General features: G+C 37.1%; 1 protein-coding gene across 1 annotated transcript; it reads right to left on the bottom strand.

Moving 5' to 3' along the window:
• Positions 1-1,692: 1,692 nt before the first annotated feature.
• Positions 1,693-15,524, bottom strand: LOC131737718 (dipeptidyl peptidase 1-like). The gene is made up of 7 exons (XM_059028501.1): positions 15,163-15,524; positions 14,390-14,535; positions 13,843-14,003; positions 13,140-13,295; positions 12,331-12,449; positions 4,435-4,566; positions 1,693-2,812 (listed from the first exon to the last, which is right to left on the bottom strand). Exons 1-7 carry the CDS (start codon positions 15,320-15,322, stop codon positions 2,313-2,315), a joined length of 1,374 nt encoding a protein of 457 aa, XP_058884484.1. The 5' UTR covers positions 15,323-15,524; the 3' UTR covers positions 1,693-2,312.
• Positions 15,525-17,342: the final 1,818 nt, after the last annotated feature.

Raw genomic sequence — 17,342 nt, 5'->3', positions numbered from 1 at the left:
TTACTGCAACATGAGTTTTCATTTTAAAACATGCTATCTGGTACTAGATTACGTTCTCAGTTTCCATGCCTAATTCTCAGGAAATCTGGATCAAAGCACTAGGGGAATCAGCTAGTTAGTTAATGACAGGACAGAAGCTGTTGAAAAGAATGAGAACAATTTTACTCTCCAGGTGAAATGACCCAGGAAGTGCAAGACAATCTGAAAGCATGGCTTGCAAACAGAGATTTCCTTAACCTAATGTAGTACCAGATATCATGTTATGTTTCTTTCAAAACTGCACACTTGAGACCTATATAACGCATGGAAGTATGTGAAGTAATATTTATAGAATTATAAGGCACAACCTTTGTTTTTTTGTTAAGTTTTAAAATGTGTTTTCTGAAACAGGAGCAGGCAATACTGGTATTTCCCGTCCATGCTCTTAATTATAAAATTATACACACACACATTCTCCTGACCAGGCTGTCACCTGTTCTAAAATGTCATTAAAGTACAAATATAAAAAAGAGAGAAAATACATATAATGCATCAAGTAGACCTAGCAATCATCTTGACATTGCTCTTACGAACAAAAAAATACTCATTTACCCACTATGCCTCTAGCCAGAGACGATAAATAAAATGACAGTCAATAACATCTGTAATGATGAGAAAAAGCTTACTTAATTTGCTTTCACTGATGTGACTCGTCTTTAAAAAAGACAGATATAAGAATGTAAAAATAACATTTAAAAAAAGAGTCTATGCTAGTGTTAACCCCTTTAGTCAGAATCGCAAGCTGGTCCCAGTAAAACCTTTACACCCAAATAGAACTGGTTTATTGATTTTTTCTTAACTCAAATTAATAAACATACAAATCAATTATCACATACTGTAGCTTGTTAGATTAATAAAAAGGACTAAAAAACGTGTCTCTGTTTGCTACTAGCTAAATATGAACAGTGCACATTTTTTCTTCTATTCTTTAAACCCCTTGCTCAAACTGGTCCCCATGGTGCTTTCAATACAGCAAGCTTTGCAGACTGAGCACTTTCTTCATTTCTGTTTCTTGGTTCCAGAAGTTCAACGTTGTCCAAAATGGACAGGGAATAAAGTGTTAAGAAGTTAGCGGACATTGTTTTTTTGTGTAAAACCACTTTCATAAACAAGGGCTGGGGTGATGAGCTTGCTTCCCTTAGGATCCCATTGTTTACTTATCAGTCTAACAAGACATCACAGCTTCTGGTCACATTCATCTACAGGCTCAACATAAATTAATATATTATTTTAACAGCGATTTATACAGACTGCTGTTACATAGGGTCAATTTCCTCGATATGAATGTGAAGCGGTAGCATGACTTATGGTGGAAATAATGGAAAATTATTTTAAAAATCTGCTTTATTTTAATCTTTGCATATGTTAAACAAAATGGGCTTCCAAACTGCTCTGCCCTCTAGTGGTGTTATACCCACTTGTAAAACCCAAGTGTTTATACGGTCATTTCCATCTGATTTAGTAGCAGTCAGAAACCAGGAGATCTGAGGGTTGTATTTCAGAGGCCTCAAAAAATAAGATCTTCATAAAACATCCAGCATTACAATATTAAGGGAAATGAAAATGGAAAAAATAAATAAAAATATTAAAATAGAGAGTAAAACGTGTAACAAATACAAACTCATTTAAAATCACTGCACACAACTCTCTCTCTTGGTTACACTCCCATTTTATTTTTCATTTTAAAAGCATGATTTTCGACTTTAGATGTCTTCCATAGAGGGACACAAAATGTATAGATTAAAAATATTTCCTGACGTGTAAACATTTCATTAATAGGAAATAGTGATTTTATTTGCATATATATATAAAAAAACACAACCACCAAGGCACATTTTTTTGTATTTATCCCTTTTAAAACAAATCACAAGAGTAAATGTCTCCCTGTTTGAAGGGGGTCTCCTAATCAGATACAGCTGTTCAGAGATGTCGTCATAAAGAAAATGTATCTGGCTAGAGCTACTGTTAAATCTTTGGTGGAAAACAACGCCTTGTTCCAAGTACCTACCTAAAAGTCTGAGTTTTAAATGAACAGGTCCATGGAAACAAGGCACACAAATGATACTGTTACCCCCCTTTTAATTGCATGCCACAAATGTTTGTAAATTTTGCTATGTCCATTTAAATCGGCTGCTAATTGCACAATATACTGTATGTAGTGCTGTTTGGCCTTCATCGCTAAAATAGATTGGAATTTCTTGGGGTATAGGTTTACAGTACTTGCTTAATAAGGACCCCCTCAAATCAGTAGACACGTACAGTCCCATAAAAATCTACAGTTTAAGGATTGGAGTTGCAGCCACAGCAATGCTTTCTATCGCACACTCATCAGAACCTCTGCGGATTCTGAAGTACCCGTCCTCACCCCACCCGGTTCCCCAGCTGTTTTTCACAATCCAGTACTTCTCTCCTGTCCCGGGGTCACTGCCATACCCTACCAGCAGCACAGCGTGATTGGTCAGCTCAAAGGGGTTGAACTCATCCATCAGACCTGTGTGGTGATAAATCCCACCTTGATAATGCATGAAATCGCCATAGACCTCAAAAGCAACCCCCATGGGGCCGTACTTGACCAGTTCCAGTTTCATCAGCGCTTCGTTGCAGGCTCCATAGAAGCCGCCTACATAGTGGTACTCCGAGGTGTAGTAACGGAAGCATTCGGGCTTCGGTGTGCATGGAGAGTCCTTCCCAATGTAGGGGAAGCACTTTTCTTCAACCATGCCAAAGTCTTGGATGTATTTTCCAATTAGGTAAGGAAACCCTCCATCACAACCTGTAAAGATAGGATGTCAATGACACACAACATTGTGAATTTATTTATTTTGCATTACAAAACAGACTGAGAAATAGTTGTATACATTGGTTAATTGTTATGTCCCTCTTCCCTTCTCTGGACTTCTCTTAATGGTCTAAACTGGGGAACAGCTTAATACCGCGTCTCAGGTTTGATATATTGCTAATCTTTGAAGTTTAGGGGTTGAATAAAATCACCTCTGGGGACAGACAGACCACCTGCTGATAAAGGGCAGCAATCTTTAGATCAGGAGCCATTTAGAATTATTTAACTAGAACCATTATTTTATGTTCCAATAGTATCACATTTAAAAGGGTGTAAATTACTTAAACAGATTTTGTCTGTAATTTATTGTTTGCATAATTTATTAACACATCAGGTTTTAGTTTCATTACACAAGTTAGTTCCTAGATGGTTTCAGCATCAGAATTGCAAATTTAAGTGAGGCATTAGATACTCTTAGTTGGATAACAGGTGCATTACTATGTATGAGCTTGTCCAAAAGTTTTGAAAGAACAAGGTAACTGTTAAACAGAGGTTCTCACACATACCACCTGGAACAGTACATTTATGTATTACAGTCCCTTACTGCCCTACTTGTGTTAGCTCAGAATTGTTTGAACACCCCTTGACCTAAACAGACTGTCCTCCACCGCACTGACAGGCGCTGCTGTTTGCATGATGGTTGCTGTCCCAACTGTACACCGAGAGGCAAAAATGAGATGCCTGAATACATTGCACTAGAACTGCAGATCTGTCTAGAATGACAGCTAACTGGAGTTTGGGTCAGACTTAATTCGAATAATTGAACTTAGTATTTCTAGAACATCTCTTCTATGCATTTTACGCACCAATTTCAAATTGAGGACTTCTTAGTGCTGGAAATGCCACCACTCAAGTTCTTACAAAAAATATTATTATTATTATTATTACACTGAGCTTATTGTGGTATGACAAGACCCAAGCCTCATTTTGTTAACCTTGTAAGTTAACCATTATATTTTAATTTGTATTTGTGCACTCATCCGGCTTAATTACAAACTGATTCACTCCATATTGACATTAGTGTAATTTTTGCCTGAAAGGTAATTACAATTCTAAAACTAATAAGGACATGTTCAGACTATCTCAAGCCCCAAAATTAAATGATCCCTCGGATGCAAAGTTTGTATTGCTATGTTCATGCTACTAGCTTTATATTAAGGATATCTTTCCACATTAGGCTCATTAAGCTGTTGTTATTTTCCACAGAATACTAGTGTTTCCCTTATTTCATACACACATTTTTATATATATATCGAGTCTCATACGTTATGAAGAAATCTTAAAGAATATGGTCTAGAGGTTTATACAGTTACGAAAGGGAGAGGGACTAAAAGTAATAAAAAAATGCTGCCAGTAACCCCCCCCCCCCCCCCCGTCAGTATTTCTGTGACAGGCAGCCCAAAAGGACAGCTTTACCGGAGTGGAACGCAAACACAGTCCCGTGACAGAAAGTACACCTGCCTCTACCAGAGCGCATCATACATATCCTGAAATCAGCAAGGCTATCAGTCGCCAAACATCCAGGTTTACTGAAGCATGCGCTTGGTCTTAAATACCTTGAGAGTATTCACTACAGGAGACAACTTGCTGTGTGCTGAAAACGGGGGTCTGAGTGTTGTTGGTCAGGATACGAATGCGAGCCTCCAGCATGCCCATCGATGCAAAGGAATAGCAACTGCCACACGCAGCTGGAAAAAAACAGAAATACTTCAATTATTACAAATCTCTGCTTCACACTACTCTTACCATAATATTATACATGTAACACAATGCAATATGCCTATCCTGTACCTGTCAATCACTTCTACCCTGCAAAGGCATTGCATACAACACTGCTGTGTTTACCCCTTTGCTGTATCCCATGTTGTAAGCATCTTTGCAAAACAGTATATGTTTTATCCAGATCACCTTTGTTGCTGGTTCTCTATACTCACAAAAGCCGTTAATTTCAAATCAAAGCATTTGGGAAAATGAAACGGAAACAAATAAGTAAATATTTACTTGGATGGGATCATCCTATATAAATGTTTGTAAATGTGTCCGGTTTTATTTTAGGTGATCGTACACAGTGCTGGCACAGGTGAAGTAAGGACTCCATTTTAGATTATTCTCACACAATTTCCGGCTTCCTGTATTCCTGGCAAAAGTATGCCACCCACGCTGTATGCTTATTGTACACAATGGCTGCAGGCAGGGTAAAGGTGGAAACAATTAAAGAGATCCCCAGAAGAGTCCCTCAACGTTACTAACATAGATGAGGCTCAAATGGTTTAACTGACTCACTTCAGGCTCATTTCACCGGAGTAAAATCTAAAATAACTTGTGTAAATGACAAAGGGAATTTTGCGGCTGTTGATAAGTTTATAAGGCAAGAAAAGTACCCCTGGATCCAACTGATTGCGCAGAAAATTTCAACCCTGTTCCTGATCAGCATTAAATAAAAAAAATAAAAAAATGCTTTTTTGTTCACAATGGATCAGATACCTCTGCTTGATAATAGCATTAGTGGTGGAGAAAATGCTAACACAGATCCTTTCTGCCAACACCTCATCTGGCAAAGGTGTCCCCTGGCAACAGTGCCCTTTATATATAGGCTCTGCTCATTGCAAGCAGAGTAAATCAAGCTGGGAATACAACTACACCTCCGTTTCAGGATTCCTGTCCCAACATATTCCAGTAACTCTTAGATCATTTTCTTCTCTGCTCTAGTTTTTTTTTTTTTTTTTTTTTTTTTGTATAATTTAAGTGCCAATTCACTGGTACCAATCTGTACGTAAGAGTTACACAACACACACATTATGTTTGTTTAAATGAAACACTGCCACAAATCAGTGGCACAAATGCTACATTCGAAACGGTCCCTTGCATTTGGAAGTATTTTAGGCAAAAAGAGAAAGAGAACAAAAGATTACAGCATGGAGTATGTGGTCTGTGGAGATGATCACTATGTAAAAATACAGTAAACTCACAGAAACAAAAAACACAGAAAGACGTTGGAGAGAATGCAATTTGTTTGGTTATTGTTGACTTGGGGACAAACAAACATAACAGGATATATAAAACCACAAACTATAAAGCACAAAGTGGTTTAGGGGACAGCAAACAGCTAGTACATCCATCTATCTATATGCAGAATAACTACTATGAATACTTAACTAGCATGACAGGGCTCCCGAGTGGCGCATCCAGTAAAGGCGCTCCGCGCGGAGTGCAGGATGTGCCCTATAGCCTGGAGATCGCAGGTTCGAATCCAGGCTATGTCACAGCTGACCGTGACCGGGAGTTCCTAGGGGGCGGCGCACAATTGGCTGCACAATTGGCTCACCGCGCATCAGCGACCCCTGTGGCCGATAGGGCGCCTGTGGCTCTGCAGCGGAGCCGCCAGATCTGTGTTGTCCTCCGGCACTATAGGTCTGGTGGCATTGCTGTGGATCTGCAGTGTGAAAAATGACGGCTTGGCAGGAGCACGTTTCGGAGGACGCGTGTTCCAGCCTCTGTTTCCCGAGTCGGCGGGGGGGTTGCGAGCGGTGAGCCGGGGATGCATGCTAAATTGGGGTGAAATCGGGGTAAAATAATTGCCGATGACTAAATTTAAGAAAAAAAAAAAAAAAAAACTAGCATGATAAGAAAATTGGTCTTAAGTGGCTATGTTTCCACAAGGTTAACGCACAAAAGTGGTATATTTACAGCATGATAGATTTCTGCTCAAGTTTAAAACAATGATTCCATGTGCAAATACAGTAGGGGTTTAAAAGCATTTTAATGCAACTGGCATTGTTGTAGTGTTTAGCATTTATATATAACTGTGTGGAGACAAACATGGGGCTAATAGTACAGGAAACTGCTTCAAAAGTGAAGCAAACAAGGACATCTTCACACTACAGAGCACTTTACAAATACTTTAGATGGTTATTCAGACAAGAACTCTACTTTAGGTATAGTATACTGTAAATACTTTATTGAATAAAATATCCAGTCAGTGTGCAATCGTTACTATGCATGACTTGCATGTGTGTATATTTTTAGACGGGTGCACGGCATGACATATCACGCATTATGCAAGTTGTCAAGACATCTGTTGATTATGAATCATTCTTCACCACCAGATTATCGTTTTATTTGCATCTATAATACAGATGGGTGCTGCACACATTTCTTTTAAATAAGCTTACCAGTAAGAGGCAAGAGGATTACTCCAGGTGTCTTAATGTAACAAAAAAAAAGATTCTCTGCAATAAATTAATTGTCCACATTTTTTACGGCTCCACACCAAAAAAAAAAAAAAAACACCATCTACGTGCTCTTCAAATTGAATGCCGTAATTTAACTAACGACAGGAGGCAGGAAGCATTTCAAACCAGGCAGCGCGGCTGTATCATTAGCACAGCTCTTCCTGTAGTTTAAGATGCTTCATTTGCATATCCCGCCTGTCACAAGAATTTCCAGGAAAGCTCTGCAGAGATAAGCATCAGCCATTTAAAAAGGGAGCTTTTCAAATCAAAAGATCCATGTTACTTCCCCCCCCCCCAACGCGACTGCAAAATATGAGTTCATATGCAGGCAATACTGACAGCCCTAAAGTCTTATAACCTACTTTCCAACCATTTAAAAGCTTCAAGTGTACAGCAATTGCAAAAATGTTGGCTTTATCTGTATTTGGCACCATTTACCAGCCTATTTAAACCATCTCCCTCTTAATTCTGCAATCTTAATAAATGTATTATATAAGTAACACACGTTACAGGGTAATATTAATAAGAGAAAGTAAATGAATCAGTACATGTAACAATGTAAGCATGGCATAAATACAGGTAGTTTGGTTCCTCCATGTTCTGATGCTTTCAACACATATACAACTAACCACTTTATAGTTCCCGTTACACAGTTATCCCTTGATTTGTTCATTAGTTATTGTTTCCGAGTTCTGTTTATACTTAGGGGGTCTACCTAAATTGCGATTTCGTAGAAATCGGGAAATTGAGGGGTCACAGCAAAATTCACCTCTTTTAGGGGCCAATGCGTACCGGACAAGAACAGAGATAGCAAAAAAAAACAAAAACCTTGTTTAAATGAACTACTGCACAATGCAAGCGATGCAAACTACGTATCTTACTTCTGTAGACAGGCTTTTATTCCTTCGCCATCCTGCGTGCATTGCACTTATGAAAAAAAAAAAAATAACATCCTCAGACAAATAACATTTAGGCTGCTAAACAGAATGTAAAACAAACAACAGCTTTCAGAAAACAAACTCAAGCGCAGAAAAAAAAAAGTATTCCTGTCGGATTTAGCCAAGTTAAATCAGCACTACAGGTATGATCTAGCACAGGCACCTCGCTTCAAACAACCTGCTGCTGCATACTTTTTAAACACAGTTACAATTTTAGACCCGAAGAGGCATGTTTTCTTTGATTTGACTCGGTACTAATAAAATAAATTTGTGGATGGGACAAATAAAATGACAACGAACGTGCTGCATACATTGTCTTTATTAAAGAATGCCAGATACCCTCAGGTAACCGAGTTTTGGGACTGTTTCTAATCGATTTCCACATCTGTATAACTTGGCAAAGCTTTGCCTTACACTGCCAACCAATTCAGCGAGAAGGGTATGACTACAGCCTGCAGAAGCTGTCTCATAGCGGAAGCTGAAGTTATCACATGGTATGTGGTGGGCGTACTTTTATTTCAGCATGTGAGCTCTTTCTTCCTGAAGTTTTCAGCCACAGCAAAATGAAGATGCCTGAGAGTGATACATTTGGTTTTAAAAGCTGCATAAATGTATATTTTTCTTTAAGTATTATCCTGTTTAAATGCTGACTATGAATAAGTTTATCAATTTACTATAACAGATTTGTATTTATTTACATCCATACAGTATTTGTTTTATTAAAATGAGTTTGTACATAAAATAGAATGAAGTGTTTCTTTGTTTTGCTGCAGCTATTATCAGGCTGGGATTAAATCAAAACTAAGCCACCCACCAGTCAAATTACAAACCTGTACTTTCTTTTTTTAAAAAAAGAAGCTTCTTTGTTCAACTCATAAAAACACCTGCCATCAAATTCTGACTTGTAATTTGTGATGAGTGGATGGGTCAAAGTTTTGATTTAATCCCAGCCTTAAACACCAGCAATTGATATGTTTATCGATAGTTAATAACAATTTATTTCTGATATTTTTATGACATCAACCGATTTGTATGTAGTTATTTTAATTTTCTTTGTTAATCCCGTCGCTGTATGAGAATTCTGATCTAAATAAATTACATTAAAGAAGTGTTTCACTATTTAATTCCCCAATTTATACCGCATCATCGTTAACAATAACAACAGCAATCAGGTAACTTGAATCTATTTCCCTACTTAAGGGTTTGGCATCTGTCATAATTGACTTTGAGTAGTGTGCATGGATCCTATTTGTGTGTCAATCTTAAATGTGCGGTCTCTGTGATGACAGCTGCATTTGCCCAAAAAGTTAAATTGTCAGAAAATGGGGAAGCACAGTGGGTCTATGTGAAAGTGATTTTTTTTTTTTTTAATTTAAAGCAAATTTTTTAAAAATACTGTGTGTATATATATGTGTGTGTATATATATATATATATATATATAAAATCTCATTTGTTTGTTTTTTGTAAAGCACAAATGACAACGTACGTTCAATAAAGTTCTAAATTGTATATTGTTTACTTGTTTCTGGTGGAGTGTTTTAAACTGTCTCTAATGTTGTCAACAAAACCAATAAACACTGTTAGTTGGGTAGCATGCAGCGACACATTCTACAAAACACATTCAAATATTAACGAAGCACTGGAAATATCTCCAAGAACAGCGTTACAATTTAAAATGGTACAGGTCACAATTGGTGTTGATTATACAATAGAGTTTTTACACAATCCATGCCTTTCAGTATCTCTACGTAGGAAATGTTAGTCTTGAAGGGCTACTGCAACAAATCCCATCCTGCTTTCTGGTGGATGTGGTTGGAGGGTGTTGTAACGGTTCATTTAAAATCGGGCACACATTATAGCCCTTACAAAAAAGTACTACAGTATTACTATACAAAATATACTATAGTACTAAAGTAAAATGAGAATGCTATAGTAATAAAGTACTATAATACTATACTATTGTACAGTACTACTATTACTGGGCTATAATTAAATTACTATTGTACTGTGCAATACACAGTATTGCTTGCCCTAATGGTTTATTATAAATAAAAAAACAAAAACTCTCAAAAAGAGATTTTTTTTAATGAAAATTGTGTTCAGAACTTTGTTAATTAATGTATTAATAATGTCTTTACTTCCTTTGCCTTGCATGCAAAAATGCATACCTAAATGCTTTCATTTTGAAACTTGAATTATTTTTTTTGTTTTTGTTGGAATTAAGGGGCCTAGTGTTTTGATGTTCATTCCAAACTTTTACAGCATTCTCAATTACATGCACTGTATTTTGCTAGGGGTTGTACGGAAGTTAATCAATCTTTGGTTTGATCCTTCTAGCTCATCAAAACCTTATTCTTTACGTAGATATATCAGGAAATTAGACAATATGTTAGTAAACGTTAGACTTCCATCTGAAATAACACCTACACCTCGTTCCTTACAGCAAAGAATTTTGGAAAGCATCTAAGTGGAGAGCAGTTTTACTTTTTATTCAATGCCCTTGCTTTCACACTGTTTGTGTCATTGGTTCCTCTTTATGCCATTCATTTGTTGTTGGCAGATAAAATGACACAGTACAATTGTGTCAGTAAAGCATTCTCCTAAAAAATGTGTTAAAAAAATGGAAATGCTCTATGACTTAGAAAATGTGTCTTTCAATACACACCTGCCTTTGCACCTGTCAGATAATTGCAGAGATTGGGGTCCAGCATGGTGTATGTCTGCATTTCATTATGAAGGGAACAACAGAGTACTTAGTATGTCCCTCATCAGATTTGCAGTGCATATCTTATTAATAGTCTACCTCAGAAAGCAGAATCGTGTACGTATAAGGCCTCTGTGAATATTCTAAGAGCATTCAATATGATACTTCCAGATTTTAAATTGGATTCAACTATCACAGGTCATAAAATCATGCCCCTGGGAAGTGGTTTTAACAACTGTATGTCTGTCATTCATCGACTAGCTGTGGAACATGCTTCCAAAACAATCTTAATAAATACACTGCTTTGTTGTTAATCACACTTTGTATCATTCTATGAACTACATTAGAGCCACCAAGAGAAATGCAATTCCAGCAGTAATTGTGCATGTGTTTCTTCATACACATGTAAAAATTTTGATCAGTAAGTGTGCTGCAGTTGGTGATCGTGAACTTGCTATAGGGTGTGAAGGATTTTTATATGAGGTAGAAGAAGGTGTAGAGGTGTTTGCAGGTAACCCAGAAGCACTTAAGTGGTGCATTAAATGTATTGGTAGTACTTAAGTACTACTACATAATGCTATGATATACAGTATTAATATAAAGTACTAAAATATACTATCGTACTACTATGATGTCCTATAGTATTAATATAAAATACTATAAATTACTACAGTATTACTATAAAGTACTACAATATACCATAGTACTACTATGATGTACTATAGTATACTATAAAGTAATACAGTATTACTATAAAATATACAAATATGATGGACTATAGTACTACAGCACACCCTCGCTATAACGCCCTTCAACACAACTAACATTCAGCTATAAGTAGGATTCGATATATACATTCAATAACCTGCACAAGTCATTTGGTGACATACATGACAGACTTTATTACAGTCATTTAAAAGATTTCTCTTTTCCAAAAAACACAGTACATATCTTTACTCACCTTCATGTGATATGATCATAAAACACCTGATGTTTTTCACACCACTGAAATGCCAAAGCTAAAAATCAGTTGCAATAAAAGTTAAGGATGTAGGATTCCCCATGCGAGTGCATTTATTTTTTAAACTGTCTTGAAAGTGTTTCAAGAACAGGACTGTAACCATCCTTGGAGAAGTGTTAAATAAATTATTATTATTATTATTATTATTTATTTCTTAGCAGACACTTGAAATGTATTTGCTTACAATCATAAGCAAATACATTTCAAGTGTTAAATAAATAATTACCAGTAACTGTTCCCTCTATTAAATTCTCAGTTACAAATAAACAGTTTCATATGTCTTTAAATGTTAACCCGTATTTGTTGTTCTACTTGGGCATATACATTAGCTTCTAACTATTAAATTGCAGATCAAAATATCAAAACCCTTACCCTTTAAAATGTAGAAAAAGCACTGAAAATCACCAAGTACAGCATACTTTCAAGCTATTACTTTTGAGTACTTGATATTAAAATAGGTTTCAATACTATTGATCAGGAAGGAGAAAAAAAAACCCACTGTTTCCAATCACATATCAGTAATCATCATTCAGGATGAGCATGAAAGAATCAATACCTTGGTTCCGCACTGGGCTCACATAATTCACTCCCTGAACGTTCCTCCAGTCCCATGACTCTGGCACTCCTGCAGCAAGCTTGGCTACTTCTTCTGTCAACGGAGCTGGCTTTGGACGCCTGCCACAGAGCAAAGTCAACATAAGCAGACCGATCAGCATGCCAAGGATACAGTTATATTCTTTTCACAGGTTAAACATTATCTGCTGTTTTCACAGTTTTATTTTACCCAAGGAAACATTAGGTAGTCCGAGGTAAGTGCAGGTTTGGGTCTGTGAAAACTAGCTAGACGTTCAATACCCCAAAATTAAGATTTTAATGTATTTGTTTCTAGATCTAAAGGATACTTTATAGTGCCATCTACATGTTCTATATTATTTATTACCTTACCTGTTACCTTTTTTTTATGTTTCTTCTTGGGTAATTATGTCATGCATCTCTATTCCATTTGCTTCTGAAAATTCTCAAGGCTGATTTTGTGAAGGGAGGTGGGGAAGCAAACACATACAAACAGCTTTTTCCAGATAAAAAGTAAAACTGCCAGGCAATGCAGAACAGCAAAAGGGATAAATCGTAAAAACTGGGTGGTGGGATTCAATGAACAATCTGGGATAGCATTTTGCATCCATGTCACATTAATGCAAAACAACTAACCATTATTAGCATCATATCATTCTGCCATTAAAATTTCACAATGTATGTAACCGAAAGACAGACCCATTATTTGGTGAATGGTGGATATACTTTAGCGGATTTTAATGTCACAGAAAGGAAGCAAAAAGTAAATAGAAATTCAACATTATTCTGTACCTTGGAATTCGCGAGCCGCGACCGCCAGCTCTTCTGATCAGTTCTTCAATGGTAAATGTTTCATGCTCCTTGTAGGTGGTTGCTGTCCAGGATTTCTGCACTGTGTTGATTGCGTTCACATAGTTTGGGTTATACTTGTATGGTTGTTGATACAGCCTTTAAAAACACAAGCCACGATCAAAATCCAGTGCAAAACCACTTTTACAGAGTAGTAACTGCATAGAGCTGAGTAAAGTAAATCACAGATGTGATGCAGGGGTGTATGGCATCCAGTGTATTGAAATGAATACTCATAAGAAATGCTAAATCAAGGCTCATAATCAAACATATTAACAGCAGTGCCTTGCCATTAAGCTAACATTTTACAGACTTTCATTTCACTTTGACTCGACTGAAGCCAACTTACCATGCTTCCACACATTAAATGAAGTTATCTTGCAGCAGATATTAGGACCAGAGCCTGACGCTCATTGTGCTGCACATTTTACGTGTTGTCAGATACATTACAGTGTACTGACTGCAGCAAAATTAGAAACTTGTGAATATGCTGTAGTACTAATGAAAAATAAACATAGGCTTATTGCATAGGATTAGATATTCACAGGCAATATCCTACATTTTGGCAGAGTGCTGGAAAGCAGCAGGCATCAGTGGAACCCACTTATGCCAGCAATAAACAGAGAGCTCCAAAGCATATACTTACAGCTGCCACAGCTTGGGAGATGGCACAGTGTCGACCCTCTGGGGAATAGAGGACAACTTCTTTCCTACAAAGCATGCCCAGTTGTGCCCGAGTACATCATGCACCCATCCTGTTAAGGTTTGGTCGCAATAGCTGGTCACCTTTGAGCCATCTTGCTTATACTGTTAATAAATAATAGTGATTAAAAAAAAAAGTTAGTTGGTCAATGCCGTCCAAAATAGTTTACTTGCATTTCGTCATTACCAAATGCATTTACCTTGCATTTGATAATGAATTAGATAATTTTACAGCAAGATAGACATTTTGGTGTCTTTCTTCCTCTTTTTCTACACCACTTGCTAATTTTAAGGAAATACTAAGTGTGACCACAAAGTACTTCTTCAGAGATGGGGAACGTTACTTAAACATCAATTCTATCACCTTCTACTACAGAATCAGTGGAATCCTTTAGAAGTACTGTATCAGGGCCTACATCTTAGCGCTCCCCTTACTCTAGCATTAAGTGTCCTATAACATGATCAAACAAATAATATTCTATTAAACCCACCTTAAAAAATGCAAACCATTTGTAGTCAGACAGAACCACCTCAAATCCCTGATTATAAATTAAGGTGAAGAAACCAGAATTCCCCAGGTCATCCGACGCCACGTTCAGCTTTTCAAGATGGACAGTAACAGTTTTTACTGCAGGCCCTGTAAAGTAGGTATAAAATGCAGTCATAATAATAACATTTATGATTTACCTCAAAAGACGAGGGAGGGGGAAAGAGGGGAGGTAAGAAATAAAAAAAAAAAACAATTACATCTCAAATGCTTTTTATCCCCAGAAGTTGCAACTTAACCACTCACATTGTTGTGTTTTTTTTTCATAATTGAGTTTGGCTTCCAAACTGTGTGGCAAGCTTACATTGAGTAATGTTAAAATCAATCATGTTTTCCATTTTTGATGGTAAAATGACTCATTTTTTTCATATATCACACACAGTTTAACCAGAAAGCGAGCTTTACCAATTTAAGCCATGCCTGAGGATGTTGATGAAGGTATTTGTAAAACTAGTTTGAAAAAACTCCTTTTTGGACCTATTTGTGTACGTTTTCACATCACAAAGCTATATGTCGTTTTACTTCCTGGTTAAGTAAAGCAATGTAACAATACTATCTTTACAATATTCTATTTTAAATGTGTACGTGTAGGTTTTTTTTTTTTTTTTTTTAAATGATCGAACACTCCAAAGTTTATGCTACACAACTAGTTCATGTATACAAGTAGACACAGCATAATAGATCCTCAGCGCGAACAACTCCAGATCGGTAACTTACCCATCTTGGTGCAGTCGATAGCATGGTCTTGACCGCCGTTCGACACCTGAAAGACCCAAGTGCCCACCAAGTCTTCGTAGGTGCAGTTTGCCGGGGTATCGCAAAATGAGCTCCTCACTCCAAACAGAAATATGCATAGCAACACAGCTTCCAGCTTCATTATTATAACCTGCTACCGGTCTAACGCATGTAATAGAGTTATAGTAAAAAACCGATGTGCATATAGCCAGCTGTGGAAGTTCAGAAAAGTCTCTCAGACACCTTCCTGAACTCTAAAACAAACTGAAAGTAGCTACTCTGTACTTCCCAGTACTTGAGCAACAGACCACTTCCCCGTGTTATCACAAGACAGCTGCCATCACGTGATTTAGTCACATTGTCTGTGGGAGGCTGGGGTTTTGTGTTTTTCTCTGAGAATGCAGATAATAATACACACAATAAAATAGTCAGCTTTTTTTCTTTACAAATAATAATTAATAGGAATTAATGGTTTAAAAATGTTGAAAGAGGTAAATGTTTGAAACACATTTGCTAATCTCAGGGGCAGGCACATATGTGCGTACACAACATGCTGAGTCAAACGGAAAATACATGTACCCACTTTAGTGCAATGCACTAAAACAAGACTGCGTATCTGACATGCTAACATGCTATATAAAATACCAAGTCGTATTTTTTTTTTGGGGGGGGGGGGGCGTGTTACGATACCAACACTTTTTATACATGTATGTTACAGCAATAAGCTGACAATAGGCATTATACTGTATACTAATTCTTACATATATAGTAATTAGTTAATATATAGTCTTAACCTTTTTTTTACTGTGTTCCCTCAAGAGCTTGGTGTGTGGCAGACTTGGCCATCTTTATCAAGGCATCACTGGGCTTTACATTTTGAAATATGGTCTTTTTGTCCAGAAATCCTTGTACATTTCTTTGTTCCTGAAAACTCTCTTTGCAGTTTTGTTACTACCCATGATGGTATGGCATTCTCTATTGGATTCTCTGCTTTTCGTAATTAAAACTGTGTCGTGGCAGTTGGAGCCACCTCAGTTTTTACAGTGTGCTTACTTGCCACCATGTAGGCAGCAATTTGATCAATTGTGGTTCACCGCATAATACAATGTGTGGAATCATGGTAAGTTGGCTTCAGTCGAGTCAAAGTGAAATGAAAGTATGTAAAATGTTAACATAACGGCAAGGCACTGCCGTTAAAGATATGTTTGATTATGAGCCTTGGTTTAGCATTTCTGAGATTTTAGAAGCACATTCAGTTTTGATTAATTCCCTGTCTGAAAGTGCTGAGCAAAAATCATCAGCTAAGAGGTTAGTTAAGGGCAAGCAGCAGCAAAATAGTGTCAGCAGTTTCACAAATTGGGTGAAGAGTTGAGTCATTTAAACCACTCTGAAAGAAGGCTAAATCTGAACGTTTGTGCAATTATATTAAATTCAGTATATCATCTCATTGTTCCACACAGGTAAGGGTGGCAGCTGGGGAGTTTTTTGGATCGTTACACCAGCAGTCAATTGTACTGGCTAGCTCTCCAGTAAAATTAATTTAGGTCCTGGATTTGACAAAAAGGGATGCTGTTCCTGGTAAAAAGCTGCTGTTTCTCAAACATATCCTTACAATACCTTGTTTGGACTGCATCTCATTTAAATGGTATGTTTCTTTATGGTAACAAAATAATCTGCGGATATGTGCAGCAAACAAAAGGGGTTGATTTGAGGAATCTATAGCATACCCTCTAAGGAAAAACCACAGAACATTTTGCAGCACAAGGGAATCCCCCTGGATTGCTTTAACCTTATACCTTTAGGGGTAATCTAGGATAACCATAAGGTCGGTGCTTGAAGCAATCCAGTCCCAATGTACTGTATATATAGGACAAAGAAACTCAATATTTTATTTTTCTATTTTGAGTCTCTTGTTGGGCCAGAAAAGCCAGCAGTAACATAAAAACACCAGAATGTATATCTCAGTCACCTACTGTGGTTCCACCTTCTAATGCTTCCCTGCTAGTTTTTCAATATGGACTGTACTTGTACTGCTTTCTTCAGGAACTGCTGTGATTCATAAAATAGCAATTTAGACGGTTGTTGTTGTGCTTTTTCGTTTCCTAAACTGGCTTTTTTTAAATAAGAAAAACTGCATCTTCACTGAACACCTGCAGCCTTGT

The sequence above is a fragment of the Acipenser ruthenus genome, chromosome 8 (assembly GCF_902713425.1).
Source record: "Acipenser ruthenus chromosome 8, fAciRut3.2 maternal haplotype, whole genome shotgun sequence".
Lineage (NCBI taxonomy): Eukaryota > Metazoa > Chordata > Actinopteri > Acipenseriformes > Acipenseridae > Acipenser > Acipenser ruthenus.
This window is presented reverse-complemented; position numbering and strand designations above follow the sequence as displayed.